The sequence below is a fragment of the Castor canadensis genome, chromosome 13, assembly GCF_047511655.1.
Source record: "Castor canadensis chromosome 13, mCasCan1.hap1v2, whole genome shotgun sequence".
NCBI classification, from domain to species: domain Eukaryota; kingdom Metazoa; phylum Chordata; class Mammalia; order Rodentia; family Castoridae; genus Castor; species Castor canadensis.
In genome coordinates, this window is record NC_133398.1 from 57,420,340 (window position 1) to 57,445,526 (window position 25,187).

Below are 25,187 nucleotides of genomic sequence, written 5' to 3' on the forward strand. Positions count from 1 at the left end.
ATTTGATTTCTCTTCTTGTTTGAATTGGGTTTAGGATAAGGGGTACAGATTCAGAAAAAAATAAGTCAAGGACCCCATTAACAGTCCAAAAGAGTTAATTCTTCCCATGTACAGATTGTTAACCATGTGAACACCAAGTAAAGAGACAAAAATAGCCAAAAGTAGAGAAACAGGGAGATCAGGGGAAGGGGAGAGAGAAGTAGAGGGAGAGAGGGAGAGAGAAGGTTTTCCCGTACATTTACATGGTTATGAGAACAGGGGAGCACCTACGCAATGCTTGTGTTATTTTAATAAATGTTTAATAGAAGATATTGTAAAAGTATATTTTTGTGTCTCTTCAATTGATGAAACAGCCCTCCATTAATAGTGAGAAATGGCCAGTTATATAACAGGAATTGTGATTATGTAAAGTGGACTCACTCACAATCCTAGGGCAATCAGTCACAGCAGACAGTGAACTGCCAAGAGTGAGGTACAGTGCTGTGGGCAGAGAGGGGAGAGAGGAGGAGGGAGGTTTTGCCCAAAAAGAACAGTTCCTGTCCTATCTTTAAAAGTGTAGATGTTTTTGTCTTTGTTTCCCTACTATAAAATATATGAATTTGTATCCCTTTTGCCAAACTTTTCTTTCTTTCTTCCTTCCTTCCTTCTTTCTCTCTCTCCCTCTCTTTCTTTCTTTATGTCTTGACTTTACTCCTTCTTAAGTGATTCTTTCTAGCATGCTATATATTTAATTTGTAAATAGCATATTATTTTAGCATGTCAACAATTAATAATGCTTTAGAGAGAAAGAAGGAGACTGTTCTAAACTCTTGAGAAGTCTGCTGGTATTCTTTAGGCAACAATGGGCTATTTCTTCACCTGCTTAAGGCAAGGAATATGACAAAGGAGCCTTTATCACATGATGACTAATTTTAGTTCTAGCAGAGGCTATCTCTAGGTTAACAGGTTACAGTTTGGGTTTCATTTACACTTCTGATATCCCTTGATATAAAAGCTATATTGTTATAGAATCATATAATTTTAGAGCCGGAAGGGCACCAACAATTTACCTTGTTCAGACCTTGTGTTGCACCAAAATGACTAGAAATTGAAATTGTGCTTCCCAAATTTGGTTTTCTTGTTGATACTCAAGTCATGATGTCAGAGAATAAAAACAAGCTCCTGGAATGTTTCTAGGAGTAGAAAGACAGTTTATCTGTAATTTCTTGGCCCCCTGCTTGCAAGCCAGGGCCCTACTTCCTCCTGCCTTCACCAAACATCTCTTTCCTTTGTTTGAGAAAGCTCCAAATTAATTCCTGACGCAAAATAGTCCATCTTATCCACCCCTCCCATTTCCAGATATTCATTCTTTCCAGAGTGGGGAAGCAGAACTGAGCCTTACCTTAGCTTGGGAGACTCAGCTCTGGGAATTGTATGTCTATTTTTTTCCTCACCACAAGTTTATCTGTTTGACTTCTAATGTATGCTTTTGCACAGAGTGACATAACTAGTCTTTCTTCTTTGTGCATTCTGAAGTTTATAGACCAGTTGTTTTCTGTTCATTTGACTTAACTAAATGTTCCAGGCATTATCCCAAAAACTTACGGAGAGAGGGCTAAAATATGGCAGTGTCTCGTATCATATTGTTCAGAAACCAAAAAGGAATGATTCAACATAGAGGACACAGGGTGAAAAAAAAAAGGGGAGGGGGGATGTCATATGCAGAGTCTGAGGCATCAAACATAGGTGCTCACAGGAGCTGAATGGCTATGGTAAGGCCCAGGTGTTGGTAGGGGCCAGGTCAACGTGCCCTGAATGGCATACTCAAATCTTGGCATCCTTTTTATGGCTATTTGGAATGATGCAAGGATTTTAGCAGGGATTTAGCTTAATCAGTTTTGTGTTTTATTAATAACATCTCGGTAGCAGAGTGAAATGCATGCTAGAAAACTTGGCACATCAGATTATTTTTCAAGATGCTCTTCCTATGGTCACCTCCATTCGATAGTCTTTTATGACATGCCACCCTTCCTAAGAAGGACCAGTTGTTTCTTCTTGAGATATACTCATTTATATCACAGTGTATTTTAAATTTTAAATTACTTTAAAAAAACCCAATATATAAAAACATAAAAATTGCACATATTTATGGAGTACTATGTGATGGTTACATATATACTTAAATCAGGTCTATCATATCTATCTCCTCAAACACATCATTTTTAAATGGTGAAACATTGTCATTGTCTACAGTAATCCTATTGTGTAATGGAACACCAGAACTTCTTATTCTTATCTAACTGTAACTTATTACACATTGGTCTCCTGTCCCTATTCCTCCCTCCCCAGTTTTTTTTTTTCTTTTTTTTATTGTTGTTATTCCTATCTCTTTGGGTCACTTTGGAGCTTCTAGAAGGCATATAATATATATTCTTTAAAAAACAATACTGAAAGGTTATTACCATAAACTAAATGGAAATATATTGAGCATCTGGATATAGAGGTGCTCCATTAATCTTACTGTGTTTTCATTTAATTGATGCTTATGTTAATGACCTTTAGAAACCTTTCTCAATTTAGATAATCTTTCTCAGATACTTAGTTTATTTACTCCAGAAAGTTAATGCTCAGTAACAAACATTTTAGAGGCCATTATTTATTTATTAGCATATATATTTAACAAACACTTCATTGGCCTGCCACTTGCTTATCTATAAAACATTAGAATTTCCTTTGTTTGGCAGAGAGAATGTGAACTAAGTTTGAGTTTCAACTTTAACACAACTCTTAATGTTAGAGTTCATTGGTAATAATTTCCAACTTAGAATAGTTAAAAGTTTTTTAGAATTCTGAACACAGTTTTGGATGTATTGGTAAATGGAGGGAAGGAGGAGGAAGTCAGGAGAAGGTCAAGTTCCTAGAAACATTTAATCTACAGAAGGATCATTGGGCCTTGTCTGATTTCAAGATGGCATCATCAGCATTCAAGAAGGAGTGTGTCTGAGTAGGTGGCCCAGATTGGGGACATACCAATTGACGTTGAACAAGTCATTTAGGTCACTTCAGTCTTCCAGGGTCTTCTGTAAAATTGGATCATTAAGGAAGTCTGGGCACTCCTTGGGTAAAGTTTAGATATCAGAAGAGCCATAGAGATTGGCTACAATAAGAGAATGAATAAAAGGACTGGAGAAAAGTTCTAAGAGTTGTGTAGGGGTGTGAATTTTCCTATTCTTTAATCGTTAACCTGTGGAAGGAGGAATGGATTGAATTAAAATGGTAATAGTTTAGAATCTCTTGATTCATGATCTTTTTTCCTAAAAAGAATATGTTTAACTTTATTCCTTTTAAAAAAATAAAGAGAGCTGGGCACAGTGGTGCTCACCTGTAGTCCCACCTATGCAGGAGGTTGAGACAAGAGGATCACTTGAGGCCAAACTGGACAACATAGTGAGACTGTCTTGAAAAGAGTGTGTGAGAGAGAAAGGAGAATATGAAATTTTCATAAGTATGTAATATAAAATGATTTTGAGTTTAGGATTATGTCATTCAGCTCCAAATGAGACAAACACAGAAATGTAGAAAATATAAATTGAAGGTGGAGGGAATGAGAGAGGACTGGTTTGGGTCAGCCACCTTTCAGGCCCATTCTCCTTTGTTCTTCATGGCATCAAAATCTTCCTAAACTCAAGACCCAATGTGCTGGGCAATTCACAACCCTATTGTTACCAACCTCGTGCCTCAAAAACTTTGGCCTTCAGGAAAGCAATTTCATCAGGTGGCTGGTACAGAGCATGGCACCTTCTGAAAGCTCTTAGAACAGCAGTGTCCATTTCCCTTTTGGGGAGCCCAGCACTAGGGCACCTACATAGGAGCTCTCAAGTGGGCACACGCCTTTCTGTTCAATAGACTTACCACCAAAATTTGAAATTTCTTGCACTGGACAGTCAGATTTAGTCACGTCCTTTACTCTCTTTCTTCCCCAGAGTTAGTCTATTAAAAATATTAATGATTTTTTTTTAAATGTAGCTCTGTGCTTAATAGTATCTTTCATTTATTGATTTTGTAGAATGTGTCTGAACAAGGGCTTGATGCTTGATATGGTATAATCTTTGCAGTGATTCTTTGAGCTATATAGTATTATTACAGTTTTCAAGATCAAAATGCAAGGCTCTAAGAGTTAAGTAATTTTGTACAAGATCACACAAATAGTGAGGGATGGAGCCAGGATTCACTAAACCATATCAAATATGTACACACACACACACACACACACACACACACACACACACACACACACACACACACTCCCCCAGAGTTGGGGGAGAGCTTGAGCAAAGTGATGGAAGTGGTTAAATAAAACTTTTGACTATAGAGTAATTTGACCTAGGTGGTGAATTGAAGGGTCTTAGATGTGGTCTGAGTAATCCCTTCTCTGAAGTCAACCACAATAACAGTTCATTTTTGGTTTCTCTGCCAACTGCGACTCCCTGGTTACTTCCTTTTCCAACAGTTGGAATTAAGTGATTGATATAAGGTGACATGAGAGTTAAGAGGAGATTATATTGTTGGAACTTACAGTATAATAAGTACATGTTCTGCTGTTTACCCGTTGAAGGGGGCATCTTCTGTGTTTGGGGGATACAGCATGCTATTTTGCTTCATGAGAGGACACAGACTTTCAAGTATGAAGAAAAACCTGGCATCGGATACCAGTAAATACCAGACCATTTTAGAAAGTGAAATTGTTACAAAAAAGCAAATATGTGACTCACATTAGTGTCCACTTCAGCTTTCTCTCAAATGCTTGTGGGTTTTTTTAAGTATATTTTTTTGATTGAAGAAGTTGGTCTGCAATTGTTGGAAATGGGAAGAGAAAATAATTTCCAGTAAATTAAAAAAGAAAGAATTTCCCAAGTGGGATGTTGGTATTATGGTAACAGGAGACACTGTTGTGCTAATGGAGTACTTTTTTAGAAATGGAAGAGACTTTCATTCTTTATTAGAGTGGACCCACACTTTAGCAATAGACAGTGAGAAAGAGATATGTGGTGCCATTTTGTAGTTGTTGTAACTGAACATGATAAGGCTCATCTATAGAGTCTACAGCTTCTAAAATAAGGCTACTGCTGCAATTTGCCTGCTAATGACAGCCTGCTTCATGTTGTGACATATCTAGATATGTATATCTAGATTTTCATAAATGTGGTATAAGAAAAAAATAAACCACGGGGAAGGGTCCGGTTAGTGGGCTTGTGATGCATAAATAGGAATATCTGTATATGCTAGAATCACTTGAAAAACTAAATTATAAGTAGTATAAATGCTAAGAGACAGAAGAACTCAAGGCAGATATAGTAGAAGCTGTAACAAATATCATTTTCATGTAACTGTCATACTTGGGGCCTGAAAAGTGGCCAATATTGTATCCTCACTGATAGGAATTTGGAAAGAAAGATTGCTCTCTTAAATTATAAGTCACTGAGTCTTGCCTCAGTGCCAGACAGAGTAATAGAAGAATTCATGGGAACTGAGAGAAAAGATTTTTAGCTCTGCACACAGCTCTCTGTGACTGTGTGCCTGAGTCCAGACAACACGAGTGGTCTTTTCCAGTTTCTTCCATTTTTGTGTATTGGGATTGAGTTGGAGGACAATGTGGCAATCACTAAATATGTTCGCAAAGATTTCCCAAAGTCTGTTCTAAAGCAAAAAGAAAAAGACAATTCCATCTCATTAAGGAAATGAAATGGAGGGATATAATTCTACTCACACCATTAAAACCAAGCTTGCAGGCATGAGGCAAAGGGCAGAAATAAATAACCAAGTTTTATATAGGAAGAAACTAACAGGATGTTCTTGCATTTAATAGTAGAAGCAGCAATTGCAGTGTGTTAATCACTTACCTGGAAGAACAGAACAACCCTCATGAAAAACTGGCATAGGATTTTCCTGCTTAACCAAGGGTCAATCCATTACTTGCTCAAGTAAATGGCAAGGCTTAGGAGAAGAGACTTGTCAGTATAAGAGGATCCATGATGGAGCTGTCATTAGTGCTCAGCCTATCATATTTTGTTGAAATTCACTATCAAATTAACAATGGCCTTTTGTAGGCAATCCTCAAAGGCTGCTCAGTTTGAACTATCCATTCCTCTGGCATTTACTGCAAGCCTAGTGCATTCACGGCGCATGAAGGAACACAAAAAAGATGCAGATAGACTCTCTGCCTCCACTTAGCAGCATGCAATTTAGTTGGGGAGACAAAATTTAAGTACTAGAATCTGAAAGGAAGATTACAAAGCAAGTAACTGTATAATAGTATGGAACAAATTACACAGAAAATGCAAAGGGGATATGGAGGCAAGAGGAGTGAGCAAAACACAGCAGTGTCAGATTAGTCTGGAAAGACCAACAGTTGTATATCCTCCATGTTTCTTTACTTCGCATTGTTGAGGAATAGTGTGGGATAGGAAATTCAGATATACCACATTGATCTCTTCCTCCTTATCTGAAAAGTCTGTCCATCACAGATGGAAATTAAATTTATCCAACAATTTGCTCTGCACAAAGCCATGTTGGATTTCTACCTAGTAATTTATGCTTTTCCTGGTGTTTGCAAATCGATTGCTATTATGGGATGTAGACAGATCTGGGCCAGGGTCCAGTAGGTTGGAGGATTATTGGAGTGGATGTGTGTACATGTGCATGAAATCCTGGAAAAGCAAGCTCTCATTTCTGTGTATTTTATTCTTTGAATAAACCTGAAAACCATATTTTCAGGTTTTTAAAAGCATGTTTAATTATACTCAGATTGCATTTTTTAAGGGAGGGTATCTGCTTTATTTCATATTTCTATTAACTGGCCTTGATATTTGCCTAACCTTCACACTATCTTTAGTGGCTTTGTAGCCAGACTTTTTGTTTCACAAAGGCCTTGCTCCATCCTAAGAATATTATAGACCAATACTTGTTTGTTCCTTTTGACGGAGAAATATGTATAGACATTCATCTAGTTTGACGAATAAAATGTTGCTATCAAAAGACTTGGGAAAGTATACTTTATTTAAACACTCAACCTCGTTGTTGTATCTTAAATTTTTTTTTTAACGTCCTTCTGAGGATTGTGAAATTCTTTCAAAACAAATTAAAAAGAAAACATTTTCTGTGATTTCTTTACAGATTCTGGACAATCAGGAAGTCCAAGCCACAATGACCCTGCCAAGAATCCTCCAGGTAAATATGTGTTCCAGGACGTTTGCAATCTGACATTGTTGGAGAACAAAGGTACCACTGTATAGATAAACACCCCATAATTGGTCAGCTGCCTATTTTGTTCTGGCAGGCAGGTATGACTGGGACAAGATGTGATTGTGTTTAGGCCCTCTGCAGTGGCAAGTACTTCTGTATTACCATCGTGCGTATTCGCCTAACTGGCAGTGTATTCATTTTCATAGGTATTCCTTTAAGAGAGAATATGCATACATTTCAGTAGGGTACCTTTGAGGGACTAAAAGTCATTGCTGTTTGAAAAACCAAAAAATCTTTTAATTCTTTTAAAACCTTTTTTAACTCACAAGAAAAAGTAAATGATTCTGTCCTCTTACTATAATTTATCAACTCTAAAAGGAATGGTAGTGGTTACTTATGTTTTCATCAAAGGATTTTTGCAAGAATTTTTATTCCATAAGGTTTTTGTTGGATCCTCCAAATTAGGAAATGACCAAAGTAGGACTTTTTCTTTAGTACAAGGTATGCCAAATACTCTCTTCATTTTCAGAAGTTGTTCCAGATCGGAAAATGGGCTTTTATACTTTGACTATCTTCATGGTTTTGTTACTCCAAAATCTGAACATACAGTGTTTAGCTTTTGATTAGAAGCAGTGATTTTTCTCATAAGAAAATAATATAAAACTAGTGCAAGGAAGGACTTTTTTCATTATTGTAAGAATTTTAAGTGTATCTGTGACTTTGTTAAAAGAATGTGCTAAAAATAGACTAACAAAGACAAAAGCAAAACACACTTAAGTCCCAAGGCAGCAACTGATGTTATCCACTTCCCCAAATAATTTCACCTGTCATTTCATTGAAAATAACCAGAGTTTCTAAAAAGTCATAAATACAAGGTCCCTCAGATAGTCTCAGTTGTAGCTCCTTAATTGTTTGTTTATCAATGTATTAATGTTTGGCTAATGTTAAGTTGAATACCAGAAGAACCTCTAAACTGCATGAAAATATATTAGGGCAGGATTCCCTTACAATGTTGTTAAGAAGAGAGAACAAATAATTATGCAAGTAGAAATACAAAAAGAATTATTTTTCTTTCTAAAGCTTGCATTTTTAAAAATTTTTATTTTAGAAAAATTATCTTTCTCGGTGTACATACTAACATTCTATATTGTAAAAAAAGTTGTTTGGCAAAAGTAGTTTATACTTCAAAGGTAAAAAGTACTAATTAAATTCATTCTTAAAATGTATATTAAGTTGACTTTTCCTTATTCACAAATTGAAAGTAAACTGTAAAAACCTCTGAAAAATTTTGAGTGTAATTCCCAGTTAAATTTGTTTTTTTATATAGATTGATCAGAATTATTTATTTTTATAAAAAGACAAACTTATTTAGAGTGTAATAAATTTCCATCAGAAATGGTCTGAAATTGAGAAAATTTCACTAAGTGAAAATGTCTCTTATTTAAATGATTTCTTCTTTGTAGTTTGCTAACATTTTCTCTGTGTAGCCAAAAGTGAATTATACCCAAAAATCTTTTAAAAGCCTCCTTACTCATCTTATAAAACATGGTTGGAAAGAAACCCTTTGGTAGGAAAAGAGTTGATAAGTATTATAAGTCAGACTAAACAAAGGATTTTTTTTTGCATTTGAATGACTTGATTGAAATTAATAAACTAGTTAATGCTAAAGTGCATTGCTGAACATGTACAGAAGGAATTATGCTCATATAAAAATGTTCTGTACTTGAGCTGAATAAATAATCTTTGTATAGTTATGTAATAGAAGAATTAAACTTTTAAATATTTGTTAAGAAGCTTGGTTAAATTTTTCTTTTGCTATGTACAATGTAGCATCTCTTACTTTTTCTGTGTTCATAGAGTATGGCAAACAGAAACAAGGTAGTTCACATAAATTTTTCCCCTTTTGAGATTTCCTTGGGAAAAATAGTTTTTGAGCACCATGTCATAAAACAGAGCTGTTATAGGTACTTTTTATGATTAGCAGAAAATTGTATTGTATAAACAGTGATTACTAGGTTTTAGAACTAGAATATAATAAAATGCATATGACAAAATTAAATGGAATATAATTAGAATTTTCTTTAGTCATTCAGAAGCGTTCTATCATTTTCTGCTTTGTGTATCACCATATTGTAGATTTAACCATAGAGCTTCCTAAGGAATTTTTGATGAAAGTAAATTTTATTTTGTAATACTATGAAATAAATCAAGTCACTGGGAATAGGGAATATTTCTTAATTTTAAATGCAAAAATCCAGAACTAATTAAGGTTTTGTAGTCAACTGAGATAAATTTTACCTGCTTTTAGAGGCTGCTATCAAAAATATAAGCATCTTTAATATATTGGAGTATAATTTGTTTTAGGAGGCTGTTTTCATCTCTTTATTCTGGCCTTGACTGAAATGTGAAATTTCTGAAGTTGAAAGTCACTATCTCAAGAAGACATAATCCATTTATTGGAAAATTTAGTCTAATGCCACAAGCAATGAAACAATCAAATCATTCTGCTGCATGGGTCATTATCACATAGAGAAGCTAAACTTCCGAAAAAGATCACCTCAATTTCCCACACTTTCTTATCACTGGTAGTTTTCTGCTGGGAGATGTGCAGCCCATGGAAATTGTTGCCATCCACTTCTGTGCTTATTTCCTAACAGCGTGGGAAGAGATGGCAACAATCCAGGTCCACTGGAGATGTAGGCTCTTTAAAATCTGTTCCTAACTGCTGTCAGGAAGGTGAACTCCCATCCAATCCTTCTGTAAGAGCAGATGCATGTGTCTGTCTACCCATAAATACACTTCCTTCCCTACCTGTTGGCTATTCTGTGGCATCAGACCTTGCTGTCTGACTTGGAGACTGCTCCTTGCTGATTCAGAACTTCAGGTGGACATCTACAGATAACCTTTTAGTTCTTAACTGGTGCTACTCATTTGATATTAGTATCAAAACACAAGTAAACAAAAACAATACATTTTGGGAGGAGGACTATTGGATATTTTTAAAACATTTAAGCAATTTGTTGGTATTTCTTATTTATAAAAAGCATTTAAGTATTCTTTATGGTATTCCCTTAAACTGCGTCTTAATATATTGTTTTCATTTTTTGTTACATGGTAGTGATGGGCTCCATAATCTTTTCAGAGCCTAAGGTGCTGGAAAAGTCAGATGATGCACAATGGCATGGTTATCTTGGTCATTTAGAAAATGAACAAGCACTAGGCTATTTGGTTATTTAAAAAATGAAAAACACTAGGTTATTTCATTTTTAAAATGATGCATGTTTGCCTTACTTATGATGGAGTCAATAATTATATCTTTATATTTAGTTATTTTTTGAATATCAAGTTAATCTGTTCTAAGCAATAAAAATACAGGCGTTCACTCTCAACTATGGTAAACAACTATCATGGACCAAACACAAAGGCAAACTTTTAATTTAGGGACTTGGGACCAATTTTTTTTCCAATAATTCAAAACTCCATTGCTACTTTGAGGAAGTGTGTGATTAGATTGTTATCTCTTGAAATTAGCTTTGACTTGATTTATTATTTTGTGTCTTTGCATTTCTTGGGCTGTGATCTTTTAAATTTCCCAAACTAAATCATTTGCTTCATGCTGGAGTGGGCAATATTCAAGGGAAGAAAGGCAATCTAGAAGTCGAATTTTTGCCTTTATGTCATTCCCAAGGTGATGTCTCATTTTGGAGTTTAGGAAGGCTATAGTTTTGTGGGGAGCTCTCCCTTGGCTGGTAATACAACAAAGAACTGTTGAATGTTTTTGCAAATTTTCCAATGTGAACTTTCTTTTATCACATTAAAATGTTTTAAACAAAATTACAACAGAGATTGAACGAAGATATTTTCAGTATGATCGGCAAAAAGACTAGAACTTAAGATATATAAATTTCTACAAATCAATAGGGTAGATTACAAATAACATTCTAGTGTAAAATAGCACACAGTGCACGTTTAAATGAAAAAAATAAACAGGTCCTAGATTCTGATGTGAATTTTTGATGTATTTCAAGTTTAATTAACCAGAACTTTTTAAACCTAGAATGACATCAGTCTACATTGGGTTAATATTCTCCTGTTTTTTTTTTTTTTTTTTTTTCAGGAAGTGTTGGGCTTTTTGGGGGGCGGTTGATGGTGTGATTAACATTTGTATGTAGTTTGAAAAAACTTCTGGGAACCTTTAAGACATATATTGGGTACACCTCAAATAAGTCATCTTTTATCAAAGATATAAGTAAATAATTGAACAAATTAAATAAAGAATATCTGTCAACTGTAGCCATATGCTTGTCTTGAGCATCAATTCTTTAAATCATAAAGGAGTTTGATCTCTTCACAACCTTATATTGAAGCCAATAGACAGAAACTAATAAAAATCAACTCATAACTATTAAGAAAACTAGCTGAGCACCTGAAGTAGTAGTTGTCATCTGTTGGGATCATTAGGACCCATACTTGCCTAATTTTTTACATGATACTTTTAAATCTTATTTGGGACAAACTTAATGCTGTAGTTGCTACCAAAATAACAATAACAATACATTTTTCTTTGCTATTTGCATTTAAAGATAGATACATTTGCATAGGCACTCAAAAGCATGTTTTATCTTAGAATATGGTGCTCAAAATCAAAGAGGAAAATTACTCTAATTTAAAAAAATCATATCCCATTTACTCCTTAATAAGTTTATGTCTACTCCTTCTCATGTCCTCACTTACTGTATCTATCAGAATCAAGATTTTTTTTTTGATGGGAAAATAATACTCTTTAATGATACTCATAAGTAATTTTAACCCTTGGCACTTGCCAGTATGTAATAGACTATCAACAGGCTTTCTATTCATAAAAGTACAAATAGAAAGACACCAAAAGTGTTGATTAACAGTAGTTAAGACCTGACATCATAGGTAAAGCTTTGAAGTAATTTAAGAATGAGGTCCATGCCAGTCAAAAAACCAAAGGATTTTTTTTCATAACAGATTTTGTTTCAGAAACATTTTTCTTCTTTATCTTCTTACTTGTTTGGAGACATCACATTCAGTAAAGTTCTTAAATGTTCAAATTTAAGACAGAATTCAGAGTAAAGAAGAAAAAGATGAGCGAAGTGTTTTGTTCACAAATTACTCTTAAAAAACCAGAAGGGTGCATAGCCCCCAGCTGCTTACTTTTATAGGCTACATTCTGGGTACTTATATATAACCCACTCTTCAAAGATTGGTCTACATAGCAGTTGGCACTATGCCCAGCTTTTGCTGTAGAACTAGCCTGCTTACTTACAATACTTAATTTGAAAAAAGAGAGAGACAATTTAGAAATATCTCATAAGGTCCTTAGAGTAGATTTTTCCCTATCCTCAATCACCTACCCTATCAGGCAACAAATAGTATTAATTGCCCACTGACTGTTGAGTTCACAATTAAATATTACATTCCAGACAATGAGCTGGCTCAAAATTAGGAGCAGAGGCAGCCATAAACCCTTGGGAAGTTGGGGATATATGCCATTCCACACCAAGAACAACGAACAACTCAGAAAGAGCTGACCATAGGCAAATTTATTGAACACTGTTATGTGCATGGCATTAGGCTAGATGTTGTAGAAGATACTTTAAAGTGAATTACACATGAACCTTGCTCTCCCCAATCTATTTTTTGTCCATAAAGAAATGCAATATTATATCAATATATATAATGGACATTAAATATTACTTAGTACTCAACTAAGGTATCATGGGAGTTGGAAGTTGTGAAATACTATTTCCAGCAGAAAGAGGGAGTAAGGTGCAGTGGAAAAAGCATGAACTTTTGAATGGCATTTTTCCCAGAATCAAGGCTTCATCTTTATGATCGTAAGCGCCATGAAGAGAAGAAGCAAGTCAGCCAAGTTCTCTGAAACTCAGCACACACAATTGATTATATCCATGCCAGTTGTGAGGAGTAGATAAAAGAACACACCTGATAAATTGAAGGTGTTTGATTAAAATTTTCAAACTACTTTTTCTCTAGGTGGGTTGGTCAAGAAAATTTCCTGCAGGAAGTAACATTTGCTGTGGACTCCAATAAAAATGTGTTGATTTTTTTGTACTGCACTTGTTTAAAGACCTAAGATGACATAAGAAAATTACATGGCAAGAAAAGGTGGATAGGATAGGACAGGACAGGACCAGACTGAACAGGACTGGACCAGACTGGAACGGAATGAAATGGAACAGAACAGAACAGAATAATGTTAGAGATTTGGTAAGGAAGGCAAAAGAAACATGTTTTCAAGTTCATGATGGAGCAGAATTGTAGTTTTCAGGTAGTAGATTTTGTTGCAAGCCTTTGGCATCAAGGAAAGGCAGAAAGATTTTTTGTTGCATAGTTTTTAACATTGACTTGAGAAAGAGTACAAATATATCCTTGTACATTACTTTTTTGTCTGGCAAGTCTTTATCTGTTAGACCCTTGCATTAACATTGTATAAATATTTTTCTCAGTTGCCTCTCCAGGGTGTTTCTACTCTTTGAGCCACCAATTTTCCTATCTCCCTTGAAACATTTGTCTCTATTTTACTCTATGTGGCCCCTCTTAAATCTCTTTTCCTGTTGACTCCTCCCTAACAATTTATCTTACTCTCTTTCTGACAAACTCCTTCATCTAATTTCTCATCTCTCTTCTTCTTCATGACGTGAGTAGAATTCCTTCTTGACTTTTGCAATTGGACTTCTGTCTCCACTGAAATGATCTCGAAATTCATGACTTTTCATGTGTGGTGTCCAATGGCTCCTTTCCATTTTGTTCTAGCTTCCATATTCTTGAGTGTTTGTTGATGCAGTTGACCATACTCTCTTTAAAACTTTTATCTTGCTTTGGAAAATGGTACCTCTCCTGATAGTCCAGAAATTGGCATTTTCTTTTAGTTCTTAGGTCACTTCTTTTCTCTTCTTAAACAGATTTTTCTCTTTAGTCCTGTTTGTGTGTTTAGCTCCTATAATTTTTAAGGTACATTAATTTTTTTTTGTTTTTCCCAAATGTATACCTTTGGAACACATTCTTCTCTTGATGTTTTAGATCTGTATTTCCAAATATTTTTATGACATGTTTCTCTAGGTATTGAAACCAGAGTTTTAGGCCTCAAGCATAAACTCTAGGGGCTTCACATCTCTAGCCACTTGTCATTATTCACCAAATAAAGAAACAAGTGAAGTTGCAGAGAAAGGAGATTTAATTACAAAGCCCAGGACATGACATGGGAAGAAGTAAAGTAAGCAGTGTAGCCCATCTTTTGCCATTTTTCAGGGTATAGATATAACTCTAGGTTTAAATAGACAAACTGGGCTGGGGGCAGAAGTTCTGTATAACGATTAAACACTCCTGATCACATGTGTTCCGGTGGAGCATTATCTCAGTCCATTTTGTGGGAGGGGTTTCAGAGAAGTTGATACCGCTGTCATATAAACAAGTCAGGATAAACAAGTCATTGTTGCCTGGCGGATGGGCTGTTCTGCAGAAACTGCTATTCCCTTCTGTCAGGACAGTTTTCTCCATCCCTCCTTGCAAGATGTTGTCAATCTGTTCTGTCCTTCCTGGATTCCAAGGTGACTGCAAAGTGGCTGCAGACAGAACAACAGCTCAGATGAAAGAACACAGATATAAAATGGAGGCAGAGATGACAAGTTTTTCTTCTGTTTTTAGTTAATTCGTGGGCTCAAGTAAGAAGTCAGTGCTTTCCAGCAAAAATAATTTAAGTACGTGTTACAGTATCTCATGGGTAACTCAAATTTATCATTTCTAAAACCCAGTCATTTTCTTTTCTATCAGACTTTTTTCCCCGTGTAAGATATCTTAAAGTCACCAAAATCTACCCAGAGCCTCTTGGTAAGGCAGCTCATAGTTTCTTTCTTGGGAACCCTCTTTCTCACTTATTTTCCACATGCTCTACTTTGAAAGCTTTTCTGAATCTTCCCCTGCTGCTCAGCATTACTCTTATTTGAACTGTAAATTATTTCTTGCATTGCATAAAACCCTTATAATTGCCTCACAGTTCCTCTTCCCTCCTCTCCCCTCCTCTACTTCCCTTCCCCTGCCAGCCTATATATGAATATCATTCATGAAACACAATTCTGACATTCTTAAAAGCCTCTGATGGCTCACCACTTACAAATCCATCATGGTTTTAAAACGCTGTTCAACACCAATACCAAACTTCCTTTCTCTTTCTGCCATGTGATATGCAATATGCTCTCTCCTCTGCCATGACTACTATATACACACTACAAACTCTTGTTTGTCATTTATATTTGAACTATTCCATGCTTCTTACTGAACTTCCACAAGCAGGGCTGGGTATCTCTGCTCCCCTTATGTTTACTGCTTTATATTGTAAAGCTTTGTTTGCTCATGTCTTTTCCAATAGGTAATTTTTAATGAGTCATTTACTGTAATAATAATCTAGTTTTTTTTTTGTAATAAATACTCTTAGAAATATTATTCAAGGAAGTAACAGATACATATAGATTGCTGCCCAACTTCTTCACTTTGTTTATAAAAGCAGGGCAAAGAGGTTAAGTGAATTGTAAAAGGTCCCAATTAGTTATTGGAAAATGAGGTTAAAATTATTTTTTTCTTGCTCTACCTTCCCCAACCTCAATGATAATACAGTTTGTTATGGTTCATTGCCTATTGGTAAAATGAGAATGTCTTATCTATATTTGGCTTATATGTTTAGTGCCCTCACTACTATAAAGAGAAGCTTGGTGTTGGACCCTACAGCATGACCAAGTCTGGGTCTCCTGGCAGACCAGTATGGGCGTCATACTTGAGTCTTTGAGGGTGTGTATAATGAATGCCCTTTTGGGAAGAAGGGCAGTGGGCAGAGGGTGAGAAGATAATGGAGGTGAATCTTGAGTGACCAATGGCTCAGAGTTCCTGAGGAAGTAGGGTCAGGTCACTGATGAAAGACTTCCTCCATTTCATTAATACACTTGCTTGAGCTTGGTAGCAACTGCTCATAGTGTTGACTGCACATTTGTACAGGTTGTGCACTTGGTTCTTCATCACAGTGTAATTTAAATATAGTAGAAAATGCTCTCTTTACACAATATTGTGAGAGAAAAGAGTAGATAGTTCATGGGCTGGCATTCATTATTCAAATTTTTCTTAACCTTATAATTTCATCTTAAGGTCTTATAATATCTGAAATAATGTCCCATAGATTCAAATAAAATTTTAATGTATTGATGCAGACATTTAATTAATTTGTACTGCACGAAGTTTCAGAAACAATCCAGGAGTGCCCAGACCTACTTCTCTGGGGAGTATTTTAGTGATCGCTCTTTCAGCTGACTATCCTGTATTCCTTTTATAACTGCCTGCATCTGAAATTTCCTCTCAATTTAAAGTGTTTTCCCTCTCTATGTTTACAAAGTCTGCTTTTGCATCATACAGCTACAAATGAGAGATGCAAATCATTTTTCTCTTCACAGCTGGAAAGCTAGAATTGTTCTGTATCATGGGTAGGTACAGTGGCCTTGCTCCAGACAGTGAAAATCTCTGAACTTTGCAGAAGTTAAGCTTGGGCTTATTGGCCAGCACAGAGGCACCAGGGCAACTCCCATGTGCATTTTAGTGGATTGCACTTGGAAAGATGGATCAATTCTACAATAATATTGCCAGCTGAATAAAATATTATGAAGTTACATATCTAGCTGCCAGAGTTTTAGTATTTTTCTACCTCATATGATTGAAGAATGCAACTTAAAGACATTAGGCAAATCTATTAAAGTCTCATTTTTTCTTTCTATTTTCTCTCTCTATATTTATTTATTTATTTTTACTGGTGCTGGAATTTGAACTCAGGGCCTCATGCTTGCTAGGCAGGCACTCTACCACTTGAGCCAGTCTGCCAGCCTTCTTTCTTTTTCTGTAACTATAAAAAAAAATCACCAAATCAGATCATTTAAGTAAGTACTTTTGCGTGGTAATTTGATTCCTTTTAACTTTTAACTTAATCACATCCACATCATTGACCATAGAAGAATTTGTTAGGTTTGTTTTTCGAAGTTGTTACAAGTCTTTTGGGGTCTTTTGACTTACATGCTGTTCTTCAGAGACCTTTACCTTTTCATATTTATTTCATAAAATAGAACTAAGGCAAACTCCTGCTTTTTGCTGGCATATTTTTAATGCTTGGCCTTACTAGTGATATTCCTCTCCCCCCTTACTCTATATGTTAAGCATACATATGTTCCTACAGTATTCAGGAGGAAGATAGGAAAACCAGTTGCCTTTCAGATTTGATCTTTTTAAATAAATCAAATTCACTCATTAATGACAGGAAACAAAACCGTGCATGGTAAGTTGTAACATGTTCTTTCCCTTGTTTATTTTGTAGCTTTTTTTTTAATGCATTAGACTTTTTTTGTTTTAAAATTTGGTGTTTTGGACTGTTGTTATAGTCTGAATTGAAATACTTTCTCAGCAGAATAGTATTTTCTAAATAAGTCAGGAATATAACATGATCATTTTGGGGGAGGCACAATGAAGTATTCCGCTATTGTTGGGTTTTTTTGTTTGTTTGTTTGTTTGTTTTTTTTTTTGGTATTACTTGGGTTTGAACTCAAGGCCTCAAGCTCATTAGGCAGGTGACCACACCCCCCAGTCCTTTATTGCTTTAGTTATTTTTCAGGCCAGGTCTCTTGTTTTTGCCTGGGGCCAACCTCCAACTGCAGTCCTCCTACATACAGCCTCCTGCAAAGGTAGGATCACAGGCATGCACCACCACACCTGACTTACTGATTAAGATGGAATCTTGCTAACTTTTTGCCTAGGCCAGCCTCTAACTGTCATCCTCCCAATCTCTGTCTCTCAAGTATGTGAGATTTTAGATATGAGCTGCACCTGGCTCAAACCCTCTGCTATTTTATCTGAATGTGTCTGAGTTGCTATCCAGGAATAACCTATGTGAATTGTGTTACCGTCCACATATTGACAGGGAAGAGGAAAGTCCCTATGAAACTTTGAGAGAAAACATGACTAAAGAAGAGCAGAAGGATAAACACAGAGGCCCAGGCCACTGATGGGGTTGCTCATAACTAAAATGGGGAAGGAAGGTATTTTTAACAGAAGGTGATTGGTATTGAGTTGAAATGCATGATGATTAAAAAGTATTTACACTGTGTCCCTTCAGTTATGTCACCTAGGTCGTTGTAATAATTCCCTGATCTCTGCAGCTGTGTCTGCGCCCAGTGTCTTAATCCTCTGATGCACTCATCACAGATCTATGGCAATCTTGACAGTGTGCAGGTCTGATTATTTCATTTCTGCCCTTATGTGCATCCAAGGTCCCAATTCTAGGCCATGCCTAACTCCTCACTGTGGCAAATAACATGACCCTTCTTGATTTCATTCATGCACCCATGGACCGTGCATGGGTTTAGCCTTTGCCTCTTATTTGTGCTTGGACTCTCTTTGTTTCTGTCTAGAATGCCTGAACCCCCTCGCTACCTCGTCAGTGAGACCTCTGTGTTCCTTCAGACTCTCTTTGCAGGACAGTTTTACAATAATGGCACTATCCCTATTGACAAGTCTGTTTCCCCTAGAGAATATTAAACACCTTAGGGTGAGGATTGTATTCTTCTTTTTATAAACCTAATCTGATGCCTGGCTGGAGACAATACTTAGCAGTGTTCAAGACCTATGGGTGCTGAGACCAATCAAAGACCAAGTCATCTGTCTGTGAAATAGATGAGCCAGTCCCCATCCCAGAGCCTGACGTAGGCCAGAGAACACAGGTGCGTCTGTGGAGAGCACAGTGTAGGCAGACTGCACCCCAGCAGGACTGTGTGGGAGAGTATTAGGAACTACTAGTTTTATGTGGCTTAATCTGCTAGTGACATCTGTGGGGAGGTTGCTGATTGAGAAGTACAGTGCACTGCTATAATTGATGATCAGAGATGAGTGGGGTTTCATTTCTCCTAATCTGATGAGCTGGAGAGAAGTCCGGTTTGCTGTTTGTGTGCTTTTGTTATTAATCTATAGGAGAGTGTTATCGTGGAGTTCACATGAACAGGAATGAGCAACATAGTAATATACATCTTTAGAAGGTGCACAACATAAATGGCTGATAGCAGTTAATGCCTTCGAAGTTTTTCTGGATTACACTGAATGATTCTATTCACTTCTGATTATTTTCATGATGTTGAGATATTAGCACTTTCTGAAAAATTATAGATTATTTGCTGAAGGAGATTTTTTTATGTTACTGAGTGAGGTATGATTGCGTGCAATCATTTGCATATACAGAGTGGACAGACAGATGAGTTCAGACATATATATGTCTGATATATATAATATATAAATATTATATACACACACCCATGAAACTAGCACCACAATGAAAATGGTGCCATTTCTCTTAATCTCAAAGGCTTCCTCCAACTGCTTTAGAATCTACCCCTTTCTCTACCCCCACTTTCAGATGGTCTTTGGTCTGTTTTCTATCACTGTTAATTAGTTTATATTGCTATAGTTTTATATAAATGGTAACACACAGCATGTACTTATTTTTTGGTGGCTTTTTCGGTTCACCATAATTACCTTGAAATTTATCCACGAGGTTACATGTATCAAGAGTTCATTCCTTTTCATTGCTGTGTAATATTTCACTACATGGATATACCACATAGTGTGAGAAGAAAGGGTTGATATTCTTCTTTTTTAAAAAATCCAGATATCCAGTTATTCTGCACCATTTGTTGAAAAGACTTTTCATTCTTCGCCAAATTGCCCAGATATCTTTATCAAATATCAATAGTTCTCTCTCTCTCTCTCTCTCTCTCTCTGTGCGTGTATGTGTGTGTGTGTGTGTGATGTGTGTGTGTGTGTGTGTGTGTGTGTGTGTATGTATGCATGCTCAGTTTTGGTCCATATATTTGACCTATTTGTCTTTTGCCAACATCAAAATGTCTTTTTGATTACTGTAATTTCACTATGTCTTTGCAGTAAGTTTTTAAAGTTATTTTTAAAAGTCATTTGTATTTTCTTGTAAATTTTAGAAATAGCCTGTCAAAGTCTTTAAAAAAAGACCTGCTACAATTTTGATTAAAAGTAGGGAGACTAAAAATTAGGTCTTTTTAGGTATCTGGCAAAATAATTATCCTTAGCTGTCCAATATAAAGTTCACATTTCTGGCTTAACTTCAGATTCATCTTCTTGAAACTTCTTATTAAAATTTCCATGAAAATATTAAAATGTTAAAAAAGTGTTTCTAACTATGTTAGACCTGGGACTGAAGGAGAGCCCCTTACTAGAATCTCAGAGTCCTCATCTCATAACCACATAGCCAGTGCATTTAGGCTGAATTGAAAAGTCAGTGTTTTCTCCATCTTTTATCTCAGAAAAGATAAGTGTCAGTTCTCTGATAAGGTGCAGAAAGATAAGCTTGATACTACTCCACTATCATCCTCTAGGTATACAGACTTTCTTATCCATTTAAAAGGCCATGAATTCAGAGAACAACAGAGTTAGGAAATGAAGGATGGGAGGAAGGTGAGGAGGAGGAGTATAGGAACACCTCCAGCAGTCTGATCCTATTTCCTAATGTAAATCCTCCAAATATTCTCCACTCTAGGCTACAATCTAGACAAGGTCCTTTTTGAACTTGGTCCTATCTGCCTAGCCATCCATTGTAGAAGGTTGGATGCTTCCTGTACTATCATGGTAGAATCTTACCTATCCAGATGTTGGGGTGTAGAAAAGTATCTCAATAGATAAAGGATAGTCAGTCATGGGGAATTTGTTAGGACCTGTGCTTGTCAACTTGACTGTGATTTAGTACATGACTTCTATTTTAATAATCAATTATTGATTGTAAGCATTTTAATGTACTTTATTTAATCTTCTTAAATCTTTGAGTGTAGCCAGCCATCACTAGCCCATGCCTGTAATCTTAGCTACTTGAGAGGCTGAGATCAGGAGGATCAAGGTTTGAGACTAGCCCAGAGAAATAGTTTGCAAGACCCCATCTCTCCCCCCCAAATAATAATAATAACCAAAGCAAAATGGACTGGAAATATGGGTCAAGTGGTAGAGTGCCTTCTTTGCAAGCATGAACCCCTAAGTCCAAACCCCAGTCCCACCAAAAAAGAAATCTATAAGTTCAGTACTATTGGAGAATTAAAGAGCTTAAGTATTCAAATTTAGTAACAAAAAGTAAGCAAATCTGAATGCTGAGTTAAGGTAGCATTTAAAGTTCTTAGCACAAAAATGTGACGTATAATAAACATCCAATAAATGATAGTGACTGCTATTATTTCATCTTCATCCACATCCTTTGCTTATGTAGCCAAGGGAAAGCAATACACTTTTTTGAGGTCCAGCCCTAAATCTGGACAGGGTAGACAGAAAATACCCATACCAATATGGCCTTGGTAGAAAATGGTGAAGAACAAGAGGAAGGGCACCTTATCAAGACCCAGAAAAACATGTCCCAGAAAATGACAACCTAGAAGAAAAATTCAGAGAAAGCCAATGAACATGGTACCATGTGAGATGAGTAAAGTGAGCAAGAAAACTAGTTTTTTTCAAACAGTCAGTATCTGCATTGAAGAAGTAAGAAACAGAACTGATATTATAGAAGTAATCAGTTCTGATACAGAGAACGGAGTCAACATTTTTTCTAAAACTTGAGGGAAAAATCAGTGGTTAAAATCAGAACAAAAGGTTAATGATAGGAGATTAGAAAATTCAATGTTAATGTAGGTTGTCTTTGTAGAGAAATCAACAACATTTAGGATTGAAACAGAACAAAGTAATGACCCCCCCCCCCAAAAAAAAACCCCTTAGGAACAGGGAAGCATAACATAAGTATATTCATATAGGTGTAGCTATAGATTGATCATGGGAGTAGTAATAAGCTGAAGTAATGCCTCAGTAATTACTACAAATAAGATTATAGACATCAATACCAATGTAGAATTGGTCTTGAATATAGTCACAGATTCCGATTATGCTCTTTAAAGTGGTGGCAATACACAAATAAAATAAAATGTGCCACCTTTTTAAGTGTGCAATTCAGTGGTGTTAAGTATATTCATATTGTTGTGCAACCAATCTCCAAAAATTTTTTATCTTGCAAAACTGAAATTCTGTACCCATTAAGCACCAACTCCCCAGAGCCCCCTCTCAGGAGCTCTCTGCCGGTCTACTTTGTTTCTCAGTCTGACTGCTCTAGACATCTTATGTAAGTGAAATCATGCAGTATTTGCCTTTTGAGAACTGGCTTATTTCCAGATTATATTTTTAGGAACAGAAAATAGGAGATTAGGGAAGGTAGGGAATTAGGAATGGTAGACTTGTGCTTTTTTTTTTTTTTTTTAAGAATAATTTGATGTTGAGCTTTGTCTGCTTTTATCACTATTTGTGCATAGATCTCTTGTTAGGTAAACCAGCTTTTTGTTGTCAAGTGCATGTTCAGAATCTTGATGTGGTCGTGTGATTTTTTTCCTCCACCACAGGAGAGGTTTCCTGACAGTGAACTGCACTCATTCACGGGAAAAGCCTTGATGAGCAATGCATTGTTCTTTCAGCAGCATTGCTCTATTCAATCTGAGGCTCATTCTTGAAGTTGTGTTTATATGTGTGCTTGATCTTTTACTGATTGGTTGCTTTGTTTTGATGAAGGAGGTTACAATTTAGGTTTTAAGTTTTGCTGGAAAAGCTTGAAAGCGGTCTTTCTTTTTTTTTTTTGTCAGTACTGGAGTTTGATCTCAGGGCCTTGCAATTGCTCTACCACTATGAGCCATGCCCTCAGCCCTTTCTTGCTTTATTTTTTCATATAGGGTCTCACTTTTTTTTTTTTTGCCTGGGTTGGCCTCAGACCACAGTCCTCCTACCTATGCTTCCCAAGTAGCTGGGATTACAGGTGTCTGCTACTAGGTATGGCCTGGAGAGCTTTCTTGTTCAGGAAGGTTGTCACCATTTTCTAAGACCTGAGATTGTATGAGTAGTATTATTAGATGGATAAGAGTTAAATAAAACCCAGTTGTGTACCCATCTGGATTTCATGCTGTATCCAAAGGTGGTTCTTTAATCATCCTTTTCTGTTCTCAGAAGACAATTTTGAAGTATGTGCGAGTGGACTATAGATCTGTTCAGCTGCAGTCTCTGACTCCTGGGGATGGAAGGGGAGCCTGTTCTGTAGCTCTGCAGTGCCCAGGATATGTCAGGGCTTTGGCCTCTGCCATTCGCTTCATTGCTAGCGTAGTGTTTCCAAACTTTGCCACATATTTGAATCACTTGGGAGAGCTTTTTAAAAGCCCTCTTATCCAGGTCTCACCCCAAAGGAATTAAATCAGAATAGTTGGGGTTGGAAGCCAACCATAAATTAGTCTCAAGAACTTCAGGTGGTTCCAGTGCCCAGCAAATCTTGGGAACCCTGCTGTAGGATAATTGGTCTATTTCAGGTTTTCCACTTCTTTGCAATTTTGGTTACTTTTATTTTACCAAGTAATTGCCCATTTAAGTTTTCAGAGCTGTGGTTGGTAAGTTGTTATCCTCCTCTGATTCTCCTAGCGCATTTGGTTTCTATGGTTATGTCTCTTCTATTCTCGTACGTTTTTACTTTCTCTTGTGTTTTCTTAATCAGCCTTGCAAATGTTTTTCTCTTCTGCTGATTTTTTTCAGCGAATTTTGCTTGTTTTACTTATCATTTTAAATATTTCTCTTCTAATCTGCTAATTTCAGCTTTTATCTTTAATTCTATCTTTTAACTTTTTTGTGGGTTGTTTTGCTGTTCTTTCTCTTATCTTGTGGTAAACAATTAGTTTCTTTTCTTTTGTCTTTTGTTTTTCATTGTCTTTCTATTTTGGTTTTCCCTTCGATTCATTGTTTATCTTCTTAATTTCCAGGTAGTTCAGAGCATTCATTTACTTTTTATTTTTGCTACTAATTTTATTTGCCAAAGGTGAAATAGTAAGGCCTAAAAAGTCCCTGCTTTTAAGGATTTGCTAAATCTGTCTCTGTAGTCAAGGATGTGATCAATTTTTAAAAAGTTCAATGGACATATTAATAATGTAAAATTTATATTGGTGTGATTCAGTTAGCCTTTGTCTCATAGTTATTTGCATTTCTAAAAGAGGTGTATTTTAAAAACTCTTTGATTCCTGATTCCCATTGATGATTGTATTTTTATCAATTTTCTTATGATAGTTTTTGGTTTCTGTGCTTCTTCCCAATACTGTTTTATGTGTATAAGGTTTACCTCACACATAAGTGCAGTTTACTGTCAAAGTCTTCACTAATTGTGCCCATTCATGAAGATTTTTATTCTCTTCATTGTAATTCATTTTAAACTCTCTTGACCAGTACTAATTAACACTGCTTTCTTTTTGTTTGGATATGCCTCTCATTTACTTGCAATTTTCTTTTCTTTTTTTTTGTGGTATTGGGGTTTGAACTCATGGCCTACACTTTAAGCCACTCTAACAGCACTTTCTTCTGAAGGTTTTTTTCAAGATAGGATCACTTCAAACCTTGTTTCTCCTGCTCTCTGCCTCCTGAGTAGCTAGGACTACAGGTGTGAGCCTGAAAAAAAAAATTGGTAGATTTTTATTTTCTTCAGTTAATCTACTACTCTATGGGAGAATCTAGTCCATTTATATTTATTATAATGATTGATAGACTTGATTTTATTCCTTCTATTTTGCTTTATATTTACTACTTATTTTTACATTATTTCCTTAGTTTTGCTGCCTTGAATGCATTCCTATTCATTGTGTCATTGTGTTTTATGTTCTCTGTGTTAAATTGGACTATTTTCTTTCTCTCTTAAAATGAAATGTCTACCTCTGTACTGTTATTTGAGAGTAATATGCATTTTTTATATTGACTCAGAACTACCATGATTTTCACCTGTGTTTTGAGAAGGGAACTGTGAGGTGTGGAAAATCTGCCCTGGAGATTCATAGACG

General features: G+C 36.0%; 1 protein-coding gene across 15 annotated transcripts in view; it reads left to right on the forward strand.

The window, feature by feature from the left end:
- Nfib (nuclear factor I B) overlaps positions 1-25,187 on the forward strand; it is a 442,869-nt gene that overhangs the window by 322,951 nt on the left and 94,731 nt on the right. For all 15 annotated transcript variants that reach the window (XM_074051836.1, XM_074051837.1, XM_074051840.1 and 12 more), the window contains one exon: positions 7,153-7,206. In XM_074051836.1, coding sequence (XP_073907937.1) covers positions 7,153-7,206 — 54 coding nt within the window. The remainder of the gene's footprint in view (positions 1-7,152; positions 7,207-25,187) is intronic.